At 41.6% G+C, this 16277-nt stretch overlaps 1 protein-coding gene across 5 annotated transcripts in view; it reads left to right on the top strand.

Annotated features, from left to right (window-relative positions):
- Positions 1 to 16277, top strand: part of NLK (nemo like kinase) — a 157508-nt gene that overhangs the window by 101490 nt on the left and 39741 nt on the right. For all 5 annotated transcript variants that reach the window (XM_033921619.1, XM_033921622.1, XM_033921623.1 and 2 more), the window contains exon 7: positions 2663 to 2764. In XM_033921619.1, the coding sequence (XP_033777510.1) occupies positions 2663 to 2764 (102 nt within the window). The remainder of the gene's footprint in view (positions 1 to 2662; positions 2765 to 16277) is intronic.

Raw genomic sequence — 16277 nt, 5'->3', positions numbered from 1 at the left:
CACTTAGTAAGCACTTGGATTTAGAGACTGGAAGTAATGATTTCACTTTTAACATCAGTAGCTTCTTTGGCTGGCACACTCATTCCAAACTGAGAAATTGTTTGGGACCCGATAAAGCAAGAAAACTTGTTTTTCTTTTCCAGATTATGAACAAGAAGGTGAAGATGAGTGAGCTACAGAAGATAGTGTTTTAGTTTTTCATGTGTGGACTTGGCTGATAGTCTACGTTTTTTAAAAAGATATTTTGTTTAACCACATCAGTTGTTATGGGTATTTAAGCAAATACAAGAATACATATGCTATAATGTTATTGTTTTGGTTAAATAAAACTATTTAAATGTTAAAGGTGATGATTATTTTTCTCCTTTCAATAAAGTACAGCAGAAAAGTTGTCTAAATTAATGCTGCCCAATTCAAGGAAAAATATTTTGATTCAATTCAATGACAGCTTTTTAAATTTAAACATTTTATTTAGCCAAGGCAATATCATGTCAAAAATAGGAACATCCAATCTATAACATAGCTTTAAAATTAGTTAGAAACATGGGGTAATGCCAGCAGGGAAGAGGGCTGGAGAGGAGAGGCACTGGTGTCGGCTGATTGCTTACAGGATGTGCCTGTGCTGTCTTCTCCCCTCCTCCCCAGTGTGCTTTGGCACACCTGAAATCTCAGGAGGCACACAGTTTGCGATACACTATCCTAATCCCTTTAATTGCTAAATGTTGTAGCTTGATATGAATTCAGGTGTCAGCAGACTGCCTTCAGCTGTTGGGTCCCTCTCCTATCTCTACGTTGTTCATATCTCCCTCTCCCCATTTGCCCTTCTCCCCCAGGTCCATCTCTCCCTCTCCACTAAGGCCCATCGCCCCTCTCTATCATTTCCCCCAAGTCCATCTCTCCCTCTCCCCCTTTACATCTACCTTTATTTTGTTGTAAAATTTGTTGCCGGTGGCGGTTGTGAATCTATCAATCCCTAGAGCTCTCCTGCCACCACTCCTGGTGTCTTCTCTCCACTGTGGCCCACCCTTAGTGACAACTTCCTGTTTCCATTGGGGCGGCTGCAATGGAGAGAAGACGCACGCACTAATGGCAGGGTAGCTCTGTGAATCACATTCACTACTGCCACTCGGCAACAACTTTTGCATCAAATTAAAGGTAGATTGGGGAGGGGGGATTAGATAAACACTGTTGGGGGAAGAAGGGTGACAGGATCGATTCTGTGAAGGAGTGCGCTGAAAGAGCTAACCAGTAAAAAAAATAAAAGGCAAAAGAGAAGAAGCCAGGAAGATGTGGACTCACTCAGGCATTCTCTTTACCAAAGTCCTTTCTTCTGATGTAACTTCCTGTTTTGCAAAACAGGAAGTTACATTAGATTGAATGACTCCGGCAGAAGGAAATCCCTAACAGGCATCTGCAAAATAGATCAGCAGCAAGGGGGCTGGTGCCATCGCTCAGGAATTGGTGAGTCCATTTTTTTCTGGAAACAAATCAATTTGAATTCAAGACAAAGTTAACAAGTTCCTCCTGAACTAGAACATGCGCTGGTAGGGCTAATCTCAGTTAGGGCGCTGGTCTTTGACCAGAGGGATGCCGCTTGAGCGGACTGCTGGGCACGATGGACCACTGGTCTGACCCAGCAGCGGCAATTCTTATATTCTTATGAATGATTCACCTGAAGTGAATTGGTGAATTGATTCGAATTGGACACCTCTAGTCTAAATATGAATCATTAACCTATTAAACTGGAGATAGATCACCTTGCAATAATTTTATCATTATTTATCTATTTCAAATAGTATAGCCAAATCAGTAAATTTTTGATATAACTGTAAAACTAATCTAAAAAGTTATTTTTCAAAAAATGAAACCTTCATCTGATTGTAAATATTAAGATTATGCCAGCAAGAATGAGTCTTTCGTTGGAAAACCACGATTTAAATCAAGTATTTCTGATTAGTGATTTAATCAATTTGATCTAAATCAGATCCACCCTGCAGAGACTGACATGTGCTACAAAGCTCCTGATGAACTGCCAACAATCATGTCCAACTCATCCAGTGTTCTGGAGATTCTAATTGAGGGGGATCCCCTTGCCCCAGGAGCCCACCAGCCATTCCATGATAGTCCATAGGGCAGGAGTGACCCTGCCTTAGTGGCATCTCCTAGGTTCATGGGGCTTTAGACCTTTAAATACTCTGCAGTTCTATTAACAATTCATCTGGCTCTCCTGGAGTCAGAACTGTGCCATGAAGGGATTACAACTTCTTCTCTACCCTACTTCGGTTCCAACCTCTCTCAGGCTGCGGTTTGTCCCCTAATTCCACTTTCCCTTCTCCAGGTTTCTTTTTGTTTGCCTGGAGTCAACCTAACATAAACTCAGAGCCTAGCTCTGCTTCTAGCCACAGAGCTTGGGTTTACTCTTAATCTTGCTCCTCTTGATTGTTTTCCTGATTTGTGTTTGTAATTCTTGATTGATTTTTTTCCTTCCAAATTTTTGATGGGAAACATTGCCTCCTTTCCTGTATCCCTCCCTCATTTCCATTCCTAGCCTCCATATTGCACCCTCATTCATATATTCAGAAATGGTTTTGTTTTGGGGGTTTTCTTATATTGTGAGGCTGACATAGTCTTTTCAGTATGTACATTCTGTTTCCTTCTGCAGCTGGATTTAATCACAGACCTGTTGGGAACACCTTCGCTGGAAGCGATGAGGACAGCTTGTGAAGGGGCCAAGGCACACATACTCAGGGGTCCTCATAAACAGGTAACTCTTTATATTCAGATATCTAGTTGTCCTCTATTGTTATTCCTTCCTTTTAAATTTTGCCAAAATTTTCTCCATTGGAGCAGAATATGAAAACATGGTATTTTGGGACGCTTTTATCTTTATGACATTCACAGAGCAGATAGTTCTTTGTAAAAAGTATGCTTTTACTTACTTGGGGTGCCATCAGTGCTATCTAATATGAATTGTAAAACACAAAAAATTCCCAGTACATGTAGATTGTAATTGAGACAGAAACATCTATGGTCATTAAGGTTGTCAAAAATTCATTTCATTAATTTGCATTTATAGATTTGGGGGCCATTGATTACATATTCTAATGATCAGACACCTTAACCACCCCTTTTTTTATTACATATGGTTATAAGTAGGGTGGGATTGGGATATATGATATTTGTTTTAACTGGTTTATTATTAATGGGTGGGGAGGGATTCTTTTATGCTTTGATGATTATAAGTAAGAATGTCAAGTGATTTGTAAAATTTATTTTTGATTGAATATTACACACTTGTAAGATATGAAAACAAATAAAGATTTAAAAAAAAAATAAATTTGCATTTACAGCATTTTGACATTGTTGAGAAATATCATGAACCTTTTAAGCAGAGGTATCGTTAGAACCTTTAATTGTGTGGACAGTGGAAACGGCTAACCTTGTATACAGAAATAGATGTAAAAATGAGCATCTTCATTTTTTAAATGGAAAACATTAAGGTATAGTGAAGGAGCTCAAAAGACAAATGAGAAAGGCGTCCTTTTCTTGTAGAGATGTGAGTATTTGTTGTATATAGTCCAGGTCCAGGTTGTATGTGGTCCAGGTCACAGAATTTCTTTCACTTTTAGAGCTTTTCTTGTGTAGATAATTTAAAATATTTTGTGACGCATTTGGAGGATAATTTAATAACAGGGTACCTAAGCCAGTTAGGCCCCAGTGCTCAAAAGCTTTCCGTTCTGGTAAGACTCACTAAAGCAGTCACTGACATAAAATCTCTCCTTCCTATGTTCAGAAGGGTTCTCGGGGATTGTTACCAATCCTCACAGCAGCCGCCAAGAACCCTATACAAATACATTACAAAGAGCTCATTAGTATTTTAATGATCTCTTGTGATGCACAAAATGGAATGCCTACCTTCCTCTTTACAGGGGAAATTTTCCGGCAGCTCTAGAGCTCTGAAAGCTGTTGTGCGTGTGTTTTGCAAGCATGTAACAGTTGCACAACAGTTATGCCCTCCCCTCCAAAAAAAAAGAGCCTGCCGCTTCCGTTCTCCCTCTCTGTCTAGCTTATTGTGGTTCTGGAGCAGGAGCCGGCAGGGGAAGCTGCAAATCAGCTGAACCAGTTTGGGCAGAAGGGGAGAACAGCAGCTGCAGGCAGGAAGATGAGCTGTGCCTAGTGCTTTGCTTTTTTGAGCAGGTGCCAGGCATATTTCCTCCCCTCTTTTACAGGACTTCGCCTCACAAATAACATAGTAAAGGACAGCAGATAAATACCCAAATGGTCCATCCAGCCTGCCCAACCATACACTCTCTATAAATTAATGATTTAATTTAAGTTGCCCTTTGCTTAGATATTTCTGGGCCAGAAACCAGATATTTCTGGCTCTGCCCAGTACTGAGCTTAGGTTCCATCTACTGGAGTCGTCAAAGTCCTCCTTAGCCATTTTCAACTGAATGGCCATATACAGGACACAGACTGTGCAAGTCTGCCCAGTTTTTTGGTCTTAGTTCTTCAATATATATCATTATTTTCTGAATTAGAGATCCTCTGTGTTCATCCCATGCTTTTTTGAACATTGCATATGATTTGCATTCTATTTGTTTGAACATAGCCCGGCAAAAGTAAATTGTTCCCAACTTGGTATTTTTTACCGAGATGATGGAGCTTTGTGCATCTGGGCTTTTTAGACTGTAAGACACCTATTTAACCCTATTTTATAAGGACACAAAGGGACCCTTTTACTAACCTACACTAGGCACAGCTTTAATAGCCTAACCTGATGCACTAAAGCATCCTGTATTAGGTTTGCTATCTGCACAAGCTAACCCCCTGATGAGGGTGGAAAGTGGGCATTACTATGGTAGCCCGTTAGCGCATCGACATTGAGTCCCACATGAGGGTGTGCTAAGCCCATTTGCTAGCACAGCTTAGTAAAAGAGCCCCATGGATGCCGATTTGTAATTATATAATACTAGCATGCAGACAGTACTCCTACTCTTGAGTAGATGTAAATGTCCACACATAAATTAACATATTTCATTTATCAACACATGTACATAACTTTGCAAATTCTGCACTGATCATATCCTTGGCGCTGTGGTTAAAGCTCCAGCCTCAGCACCCTGAGGATGTGGCTTCAAACTCACACTGCTCCTTGTGACTCTGGGCAAGTCACTTAATCCCCTCATTGCCTCAAGTACATTAGACAGATTGTGAACCCACTGGGACAGACGGGGAAAAATGCTTGAGTACCTGAATAAATCCATGTAAATCGTTATGAGCTCCCCTGGGAGAACAATATAGAAAATTGAATAACTAAAATAATGCATATAACAAAAATACACATGCTCATGTACTTTTACCCATAATCTAATTTTGTTAAAGCCATTTTACTTTTATATATTGCTACATACACACTAAAATGCAGGAACTCTGTTCATTGGGTAAGTCTTTATCTGTACCCTTCTCTTCTACTGCCAACTCCAGACTCCATTCCTTCTATTTGCTGCCCTATATGCCTGGAATAGACTTCGTTCTTTAGGCTAAAAAAGCCCACTTTTTTTAGGATCCTTTAAACCTACTACTGCTACTACTACTTATCATTTCTATATGGCTGCTAGATGTATGCTATACAGAATAGTAATAGGATACTCTTAAATATTTTTCCCTTGCTGTCCTAGCAGACTCTCAATCTAACTGTAGTACTTGGGACAAAGGAGGGATTAAATGGCTTGCCCATAGTTATAGGGAACAGGATGGGATTAAAATCACAACCTCAGGTGCTGAAGCAGCAGTTCTAACCACTAGGCCACATCTTCACTCTAACTCTAACTCTTATTCAGTTACATCTACTAAAGAATCCTCATTGTCGGAATACACTAAGAGTTGTTCTCTGACACTGCCACAGCAGTAGCATATGTGAACAGACAAGGATGCATTAGAAGCACATCCCTTTCATCTGGAAGCTCATATATTTGGGAGTCCTGTATGTTAGAGTGATCAATTCATTCCCACGAACCAGGTTTCGCAAAAGTGTTGTTACTCACAACACCTCTCACATTGCCAGTGGAGTGGAATGTTGTAATGTCCCCTCAGTTTTTCTTTCTGCACTCTGCAGTGGATCAGGTCACCAAGCACAGGGCTCTCTCAAGTGAGGGATGTGTGATGCTGAAAGATGCACAAGATTGCAAGGTGGACATGGTTTTGAAGAGACAGTTTGAAACTCTAGCTCTGAGAATCAAAGCAGCAGTGGCAACTTCATTTGCTGCATGGGCCTGTCACACCAGATTGGGATGGGAGCCCTCTGCAGAGGAGGACGTCTGCCCCCAGCTGGTACTAACAGGGATGGATTATATGGCAGACGCCCTATATGACCTTATCAAGGTCATGAACAAGGTATCGGCGTATGCAGTCTCTCCTTGCAGAATGCTGTGGATCAGACAGTGGGCTGGGCAGACAGTGGGCGACTCAGCATTCAAGGCAAACATAAGCAGACTGCCTTTTAAGGGGCAAATGCTTTTCAGTAAGGGCCTAGATGATCTCGTTGCCAGTGTGATGGATCGCCACCCTAGGTTTGTGCCAGATAACAAGCTGCACTGACCCCCAGGATGGAGTAGAGATAATTTTCATTCCACCATTCTCACCAGTACAACCCAAGTTCCTCTGCCCAGAGAACCTTCTAGGGTTATAGACAGCAATTTAGCAACCCCAGATGCCAGCAGTCTTCAGGGTCTCATGTCAATCCACCCTCCAGAAAGTCCCAGTGACACCAAGTTGGCAGGCACATCTCCGCACTTTAGCATTTCAGAGGGAGTGGAAGAAAATTTCCCTCAGACCAATGGGTTGCTGGACATCATCTGAGTGGTTCACAATTTTGAGTTTTATCATCATCCTGCAGATTTGTTCCTCAATTCTCCAGCCAGCAAAAGAGGCCAAGGTCTGAGCCACACTTCAAAGACTTAGATATTTGGGCCATAGAACCTGTCCCTGACAGCGAATCGGACTCAGACAGATGCTCCAGATACTTCATTGTGCCCAAGAAAGGCACAGAAAACTGGAGGCCCATCTTGGATCTCAAGGCCATCAGTGCATTTCTAAGAATCCCACATTTCTACATGGAAACAGTCCGTTCAGTCATTGTGGCAGTGATCCCAGGGGAGTTTCTCACCTCTCTGGATCTGACAGAAGCATATCTGCATATTCCCATCTTTCCGGGCCACAGGAAATATCTGAGTTTTCATGTACTTCAGGAATATTCCCAGTTTGTGGCTCTCCCATTTGGATTGGCAATAGCCCCATGCACATTCACCAAGGTAATGGTGGTAGTTGCGGCTTAACTCTGAAAGATGGGGATCCAAATACACCCCTTATTCACTCAAAAACAAGTCCCACATGGACAAACGATACACACACCCAGCAACACTACAAGGCCTTACAACCAACAACATTCACACTCCCCAAAGAGAAAGGGAAAAAGAAAAGAATTGGAGAAAAAGGCCTCAGTTCAGCTTCATCTGGCCAAAAAAACTCCACTCCTACAAAAGCTGTTTATGTGTAAATGCTGAAAAATTAGTCCAAGAAAACAAGGCAACTAAAGTAGCCTGCCAGGTGGTATCAAACAGCACGCCTAATACAGATGAAAGTCAGTGGGTGAATGTAACAAAAGGCAGTATAGTCCAGCTCATAACATCCTCAGCAAAAGCAAGAAAAATAACTTAGCTGCTAATGGCCTCCAAATCCAGGCCAGGCAGTCCTTACACCCATCAGGGAATCCTCCGTTTCGCATCAAATCGCTGCGTCAGGGGTGTTCATATCTTTGCTTCACATCCAGATATTCCAGACCCACCATACTCCTCAAACATCCTTACCACTTCATCGATCAAAACTGGCGCAGAGAGACTCTTCACCCCGGCTCTTAAAAAGGCCAAAAGCTCTGCCCCTCCACATGCAGCCACCAATCAAAAAACACTCAAAATCAAAAGAAGACGGACCATTCTATTCGGGCATTTAAATCCTCAGGATGGACTGATTGTAGCTGATAAATCCATCTTTGCTCCTTTTGCCACAGGAGCCGTCTCCAATCTCCCCGTCGAACCGGGAGCGCAATATGTTCAATCACAATACATCGCAGGGCTCCAAAATCATGATGTGCTTCTAAACAATGCATCACCAGCGGTTCCTCCAAACGCCGGGTATTCAAACATGATCTGTGTTCAATAAGTCCTTGTCTTAAACTGACGGAAAGTATGCCCAACATAAATTTTCAAGCAGGGGCAAAGAATCGCATAAATACACCCCATCAGGATGACTGGCTCATCAGAGCTCAGTCCCAAATTGGAGTGCAAGCAAGCAGTGTGACAGGTATTGGATCTACCTCAGCAGTTAGGCTAGCTAGTCAACTTTTTTTTTTTTTTTTTTTTTCTTTTTTTCATTTTATAACTTACATCAAGTGTACACAGGCCCTGGACCTGTTGGGCCACCGCGTGAGTGGACTGCTGGGCATGATGGACCTCGGGTCTGACCCAGCAGAGGCATTTCTTATGTTCTTATGTACAGTAAATATCAAACAATTATAATACAACATCACTTGAAAAATCTTCAATATCATACACCAATAAGATTTAACCCCCACCCCTCCCAAATTCATATATAACTAATATATACCACCTAAAAATAATCTGGAACTTTAGATCATTTATTGTTTTATTGTCCATTCATTAAGGCTTTTTGGGAGTCTATTTGGAATCAAATAAATTGCCTGTTAGAGAATCATTTAGCATTGTCATATGACACAATTTTATTTGGCATGTCTATGAGAACTAAATGTCAAATACCTGCTAATAAAAACAAGCTTTTGATGATATTGACAGGAGTTGCCATCCAACAAATAACATATAATTGGAAGGACTGTAGAAGACTGAATTATTGTTTTTGGTGGAATTCAGTTTGTCATGTGTATAAAATGGAAAGTGCGTTGGCAGTTCAAAAAGGTTATAATAAATTTTAAGGATGTGTGGGGACCATTATTAAATTATAGTAATGAATAAGTTACACTTTTCCCAATTTTAATACACATGTGGATTTGGGGTGGGGGGGGGGGGGGTTCTTGGTTTTCCATTAAGAATATATATATGAATGTCATAGTCAACTTCAAGAAGAGCCATCTAGAACCGACCCAACATTTAGAGTATCTGGGTATTCATTTTGACAAAGCTCAGGGCTGTGTTTTTCTTCCCGAGCCACACAAAACAGAAACTTAAGCGACAAATCTTGGATCTCTTAGCGATGCCAATCCCTACTGCTTGGTGTTACGTTCCATGGCAGCCTGCCCGGACCAGGGCACAAATGTGGCCTCTCCAGGATGCTCTTCTGTATCGATGGTCCCTTTAGTATCTTCCTTTTCAGATGCAGCTCCCATGGACAGGGACAGCAAGGAACTGCTTACACTGGTGGCTTCAAGGAGACTGACTCCTTGTTGAAGGGCATGCCTGTTCGAATCATGGAGTGAGCAACTCTCATGACTGATTCCAGCCTATTCAACTGGGGAGCCTATTGCAGGGACTGCTTGATTCAGGCCAGTGGACTCACCATCAGAAGGGGTGGTCCATAAACTGTCTGGATCTCCAAGCCATTCAACTTGCGTTGACAGCTCAGAGAAAGGGTTTCTTTACTCTTTGGAAGCTTCAGTCCATTAGGGCGAATTTTGATATTTCATCATTTAGAGTTTTGGTGCAGTCTCTTATACTAAGCCAGCTTGATTACTGCAATATTGCCTATTTGGCAATTTCCCAGAAGAATATGCAACAATTGCGAATAGTACAAAATGTGGAGGTCAGGCTGATTTTTAGATTGAAGAAATCTGATCACTTAACACCCTCCTATCGAGTACTGCATTGGCTGCCAATGGAGGCGCAGGTGAAATTTAACTTTGGTTGCTTCTGTTTTAAGGCTTTGTTTGGTTTAACTCCCAAATATATAATTGAGCTTTTCTCTTTTGCAACCAACAGACATAAGAGAAACTCGCATCTGAATTTTGTTTTTCCGCCTGTTAGAGGATGTAAACTTAAACATCATCAAAATCTTTTTTCATATCAAGCAGCGTTCTGGGGTAAGGATTTAGAACAATTGCTTTTGCTTACTGACACTTATGGGGAATTTAGGAGACTAAAAACATATCTGTTTTCGAAGTATATAGGCAGCTAATTCGTAAAAATTTTATTATGCGCTATTTTGATCATTTTAGTGTCTCTAATTATTGGCTTTTAACTTTTTTAGTTCTATTCAACTTCTTTCATTGGGGGTTTTTTTTTAACTATTGTAAACCGCATAGAACTTTACGGCCTTGTGGTATATAAACTGATTATTATTATAATAAAAGGTCCTAGAGAGAAAGACACTAAGAGTGTTCTCCAACAATGCCACAGCAGTAGCATATGTGAACAGACAAGGAGGCATTAGAAGCGCTCTCTTACATCTGGAAGCTCATATACTCTTCCGGTGGGTGGAAGTCCATCTGCAGGCTCCGCTGCCCACGTGGCTGGAGTGGAAAATATTCAGGCTGACTTTCTCAGTCAGCAGTTCCTGGACCCAGGGGAATAGTCTCTATCCCAAAGGATGTTTGATCTCATTATGTGTCACTGAGGCAGCCCAGTAATGGATTTGATAGCTTTTGCCAAAACCTCAAAAGTGAAGCATTTCTTCAGTTGAAGTGAAGAACCAGGGCAGCTTAGGGTTGGACATGTTTGTTCAGACCTGGCCCAGCCAAGTACTCCTTTATGTCTTCCCACCTTGGCCCATGGTGGGATAGATCATTTGCATGATTGTGACTCATTCAAGACTCATGACTGGCCTTGCCCACCATGGTATGCAGATCTTGTATGTCTTTAGCAGGACAGGAGCCTCAAGCTCCTTCTTAATCATGGGCTTCTCAGTCAGGGGCTAGTCCCCATGGAGAATCCAGAGTGCTTTGGTCATACAGCATGGCACAGCCCTAACTTCAAGGGATATTCAGATGTGGTTATTGCCATTCTACTCCAGGCTAAGAAGCCTTCTACTATGGCAGCCTTCTACTATGGAAGCCAAAGCTTTGAAGGTTTTTCAACAGTGATGTGAAAGAAACTGGGTGGAACCACTCTGAGCTTTTCCTTACTTTTCTGTACGCTGGTCTTAAAAAGGTCTTGCAATAGTTTCCCTCAAGGTGCAAGTAGCAGGCCTTTCATGCTTCCAGGCAAATTGCGGTAAAGTTTTGCTGACAGCTCACCTAGATGTGACCAAGATTCCCAAGAGGTGCACTCCAGTTAAGGCCTTTGCTAAGGCACCCTTTACCATCATGGAATCTTAGCACCATTCTAAAGGGATTCACTAAAGCCCCATTTGAGCCACACAAAGACTCATCCCTCATAGATCTCTTGGTCAAGACAGTGTTTCTGGTGGTGGTCGTCTCGGCAAGACATCTCGGAATTGCAAGTTTTCTCTTGTAAAAAGCCCTTTCTCTAGATCATGGAGGCGAGTGTAGCTCTCTGGGCTGTTCCTTCCTTCCTTCTAAAAGTTGTATTTGATTTTCATATCAACCAGGAGGTTTATCTGCCTGCTTTTCAACAGGTTTGGACAAGCAGGATAGGATATTGAAGAAACTGAATGTGTGAAGAGTTTTACTTAACTACTTGGAAAAGACCAATGACTTTTGTCTTTCCGACCATCTGTTTATGCTAACCAGCCAGTCCAGGTGTGGCAGACCAGTATTCAAGGCCCCTATAGCAAGATGGATTCACATGGCCATTTTGTTGGCATTCATCACCTTTGGTAAGCAGCCGCAGGTTTCTCTCAAGGCGCACTCAACAAAGAGTGTTGCATCTTTGTGGGTGGGGTCTCGGGTTGTTCCTTCTGCAGAGATTTGTAGCACAGATACTTGGTCTAATCTTCATACTTTACAAAGTTTTACAGAGTGGACATGGGAGCTTGAGACACCACCTATGGGTCCTCAGTCTTGCGAACAGGCTGTTCTGTCCCACCCTAGACATCAGCCATTGCTTTGGTATGTCACTTAACGTATGAACTCCTGAATGAAAGATTAGCTTCTTACCTGGACAATCTTTTTTTCTGTTCATCTCAGGAGTCCATACAGCCTGCCCTCAGTATATCCTGTTTTGTCTGCTTTCTGCCTCTGACATTTCTAGATTCCAGGCTTGGAGTTCTTCTGTCAGCCATATGACAAACATGGCTCCTTTGATGTTAGTGCTTGTAGCACACAGCAGGTTGGTTTACTGTTGCTACTATGTTATAAATTCCTGTTGATAATTGTTCTTTTTTTCTAAGTTACAAAGCAGAACAGAATTTTGTGATGTCTGCGGTGAAGTGCCCCATAACCCTCTATTTTTGTATTTTATTCCAGTGGAGATTGTTTGCTTTGGAACAAACTGAAGGAGGCACTCCACTCCACTGGCAATATGGGAGGTGCTGAAATTTGTAGTAACACACTTCTGCAAAACCCGGTTTGTGGGAATGACTCCTGAGAAGATTATCATTAAAAAGATTATTCAGGTAAAAACCTAATCTTTCATTCACTTGTAGAGAATCCCTGTCTGTTTTATTTATTCTCACCATAAGCAGATCCATAATCCCATGTTTGTTTTGATTAGATTGTAAGTTTTGACGAGCAGAAACAGTTTCTTACATGTTTAGTGTACAGCACTGCGTATGTCTAGTAGCATAGAAACATGACGGCAGATGAAAGACAAATGGCTCATCCAGTCTGTCCATCCACAGCATCCATTCTAGTGCAACGTGTCTAGTGGTCTTGAACGCTAGGGTTATGCATCTGAATCTTCAAGTTGCTTGTAGACTGCTGTCAATTATCTTTTGAACTCCATCTCTTCTTCCCAGGGAGCTGTTTCTGCCCCCTCAGTTTTTTTCTGCAAGCAAATTGCTAAGAAGTGTTTCTACTCTGATCTGTAGTTGCATGGAATAAGATGCAGACTTGCTCTGTGGAAGTCTGCTACTAGCAGGATCAGCCCTCAGAAACACCTAGCTAGCCAGCCTGCTTTTGGATTTTTTGAACTCAGGGTCCATCCCCTGCATAGCTGCTCGCAACTCTGATTTATCAGGAGCTTAAGCACAGGCAATTTGGCTCCATCCCAGCTTGCTTCTTTCCCACATTGCAGCACAAGGCTTTCTTGGAGTTGAAACTCAGTCCGACCTTAGTCTGACTGGCAGCCCAAAGACCAAGTTCATCCAGTGAACCTATGAGGCAAAGTTCTCTATTTGTTCCAGCTGCATTCCTAAGCTGAAGCAAGCAGGTAAGCATGGCACAGTGAAGTGGGTAAGGCTAATATAGCCTATGGGTAAAATCAGGTGGGGGGAGTTGAAGGTTTCTGCTGTCTAAAACTCTTTTCCATTGCAATAGATGAGACATTCTAGACCAGGGCTGCCCAAGTCCGGTCCTCGAGTATCTACTGGCAGGCCATGTTTTCAGGATATCCACAATGAACATGCATGAGAGAGATTTGCATACCAAGAAGGTAGTGCAGGCAAATCTCTCATGCATATTCATTGTGGATATCCTGAAAACCTGGCCTGCCAGTAGATCTCGAGGACCAGACTTGGGCAGCCCTGTTCTAGACAGTAGTGTTATTTCCCTTTAGTTGCATAGCTGCAGAAGGAATCCATTCTGGATTTTTCACTCTGCTTCTATAGTACTTCACTATTCAATTTAGCGCCCTCTACAGTTTTTTTCTTCTGCACGCATGGATGCAGTTGTGTGTGTTCTGCTCTCCCCATTTTATTGTTTTAATTCAATGTTATTTTGTCCCCTTTTCAGGGAATTTAGTGCTTGGAGTGATTTTAAAGCTCTGCCTGCTTGAGAATTCACAGACTTCGGTCTGTGGCTGACAGGCCAATCCCTCTGGGTACCTGTTGACCAGCCTGCATAGTTTTCTCCGAAGCTCAGGGCTGTCCCTGAGGTAGTCTCATTTTCTGTTAATCAGGGGTCGAGCGCAGGCTGTTAGGCACCCTTAGAAGACTCAGCGGTATCTCACAGGGTGCCAGCTGCGTAGTTGCACCTCCGCCCGTTCTGGTGTACATCCAATGATCCACAAGGGTGGAAGTATGGTCCGACTGGCAGCCCAAAGATCAGCTTTTTAGCAGCTTTCTCAGCATTGTGGCAATGATTATTCTCATCCAGTTATTGTGAGAGAGCTGAATGCAGGTTTGCAGCACTTCTAACTGATCCTCTCAGGCCACAGTGAGTACAATCAGGCTGACAGCCTGTGAAAGACCTCAGGGGAGGTTTGAAAACTGGGTTTTTGAGTTTCTGAGTGTTCCCCTCCTGAAAAATCCTAAAATTTCACCATTTTTAATGTTTGAGAAATGTGAAAAATATCACGATTTTTGCACAAATTTTGTGACAGTGCCCATCTTGGATTTTTAGCAATTTATTTTCTAAAACTCCCTGCTGCTTCAAACCTGCAAATTTAGTAGAAGGGAATGGTCTACTGCACTGAACGCTGCTGAAATGTCAAATTGAAAGAGAATTGATTGTATTCCTTTACTGTGATAGTGTTCCACCTTTGATGCTAGTTCCAGTAGCAGGGATTCTGTGCTGTGCATCGGTCTTAAATCCATATTGTGAGTCGTGTTATGCATCCACTACTTCTATGTATTGAATTAGTTGTGTGCCGATGCAGAATTCCAATAGTTTTGCAGACCATGGTATTCCTGCAACCAGTCTAAAATTTTCTACTTTAGTTAGGTTGAGATTTGAGGCTTTGGATATGGGGTTAGAGCAATTTTTGAAAGTGATCTGGGATATATGCCTTGTTCTAAGCAAGTGTTTATAAATTTTGTTATCCATTGTAATAAAGTCAGAAGGGGGGTGTGTTTAGAAATTTTGCTGGGCAGACATCTAGATGACAGTGTTTTTTGAATAGCCAAATTTTTATCCAGGTTTGGGCTTCTTTTTGTGTGACAGTTTTGAATTCTTTCCAGCTTCTATCAGCAGGTTCCATCATTTGAAACATTTATTTATTTATTTATTTTGATTTTTATCCTATCCTCCCAGAAAGCTCAGAATGGGTAACAAGAAGACAGTCACAAAATAAGTTCACAGACATGACAGATACGTTTGGAAAGTACATATAAGGAGGGATGAAGGGGTAGAGTCTAATTGTGAGCACTGTTGTTGTTAGGTGCCATCGACTCGTACTCAAGTCCTAGCGACTTGATGAATTGCAGATCTAAAAAGAAATCAGTTTTGTGCTAGTCTGGAAAGGTCCTCAGCGTCTTCCCCATGGTTGTTTTCAGCGTGTCCAGCCATCTGATTGCAAGTTGCCCGCTTTGCCTGGTTCTTTCAATCTTCCCAAACATGATATCCTACTCCAGTGATCTCTCTCTTCTGATGGTGTGACCATCTTCTCTAATATTGGCAATAATGTCTCTTGTTCTTTGACCTTTTCTGAAACCAGCCTGAACTTCTGGTAGTTTTTGCTCAAAGTATGATTGGAGCCTTTGTTGTATTACTTTCAGCAATATTTTGCTGACGTGTGGAATTAATGCAATTCTGTAGTTGTTACAGTCCTTGGCGTCACTTTTCTTTGGTACAGGTATGAACAGTGATCTCCAATTGGTTGGCCATGTTTTTTTACTTCCAAATCTGTTGACACTAGTTGCGCGAGGGCCATGATAGCACCTTCTGAGCATTTGGAATACCATCAATACCAGTGACTTGTTTTTCGATAAAACTTTTTAATCACTGCTATGACTTCTTTTAATATATCTGATTCTTCCTCGGCTTCAGATTCTAGTTCAATTTTCTTCCCAATGTTATCCTCATTGCCTTGTTTGTATACATTTTCCATATATTTTTTTCCATCTCTTTAATGGATCATTCAATATCATTCCATTGGCATCTTTAAGCATCCTCAGTCAAGGTTGGAATTTCTGCCTCAATCTCTTAATCTGCTGAAAAGCGAAATCTGATTTTTCCATTTACATGTTCTGATTTCAATTTTCTGACAATATCCTTGAGATAATTGCTCTTTGTCTTGCCGAAACTTGATATTGAAACACTCAGTCATTTGTGATACTTTTTTTTTTAATCACCGGATAATTTTGCTTTTTTTCTTTCTTCTGCTATTTTTCTGATTTCTTCTGAGATCCAAAGTGATTTCTTGGCTTTCTTTTTCTTCTGGAATGTGGGTTTTTTTTGTTTTTGGTTTTTTTAGCTTCATCACTAATTACAGTTTTTATGTCATTCCATAACTCTATAGGCTCTCTATCTCCTA

Source organism: Geotrypetes seraphini, chromosome 15, assembly GCF_902459505.1.
Source record: "Geotrypetes seraphini chromosome 15, aGeoSer1.1, whole genome shotgun sequence".
Lineage (NCBI taxonomy): Eukaryota > Metazoa > Chordata > Amphibia > Gymnophiona > Dermophiidae > Geotrypetes > Geotrypetes seraphini.
Note: the sequence above shows the minus strand (reverse complement) of the source record. Positions and strands in the feature narration are given on the sequence as shown.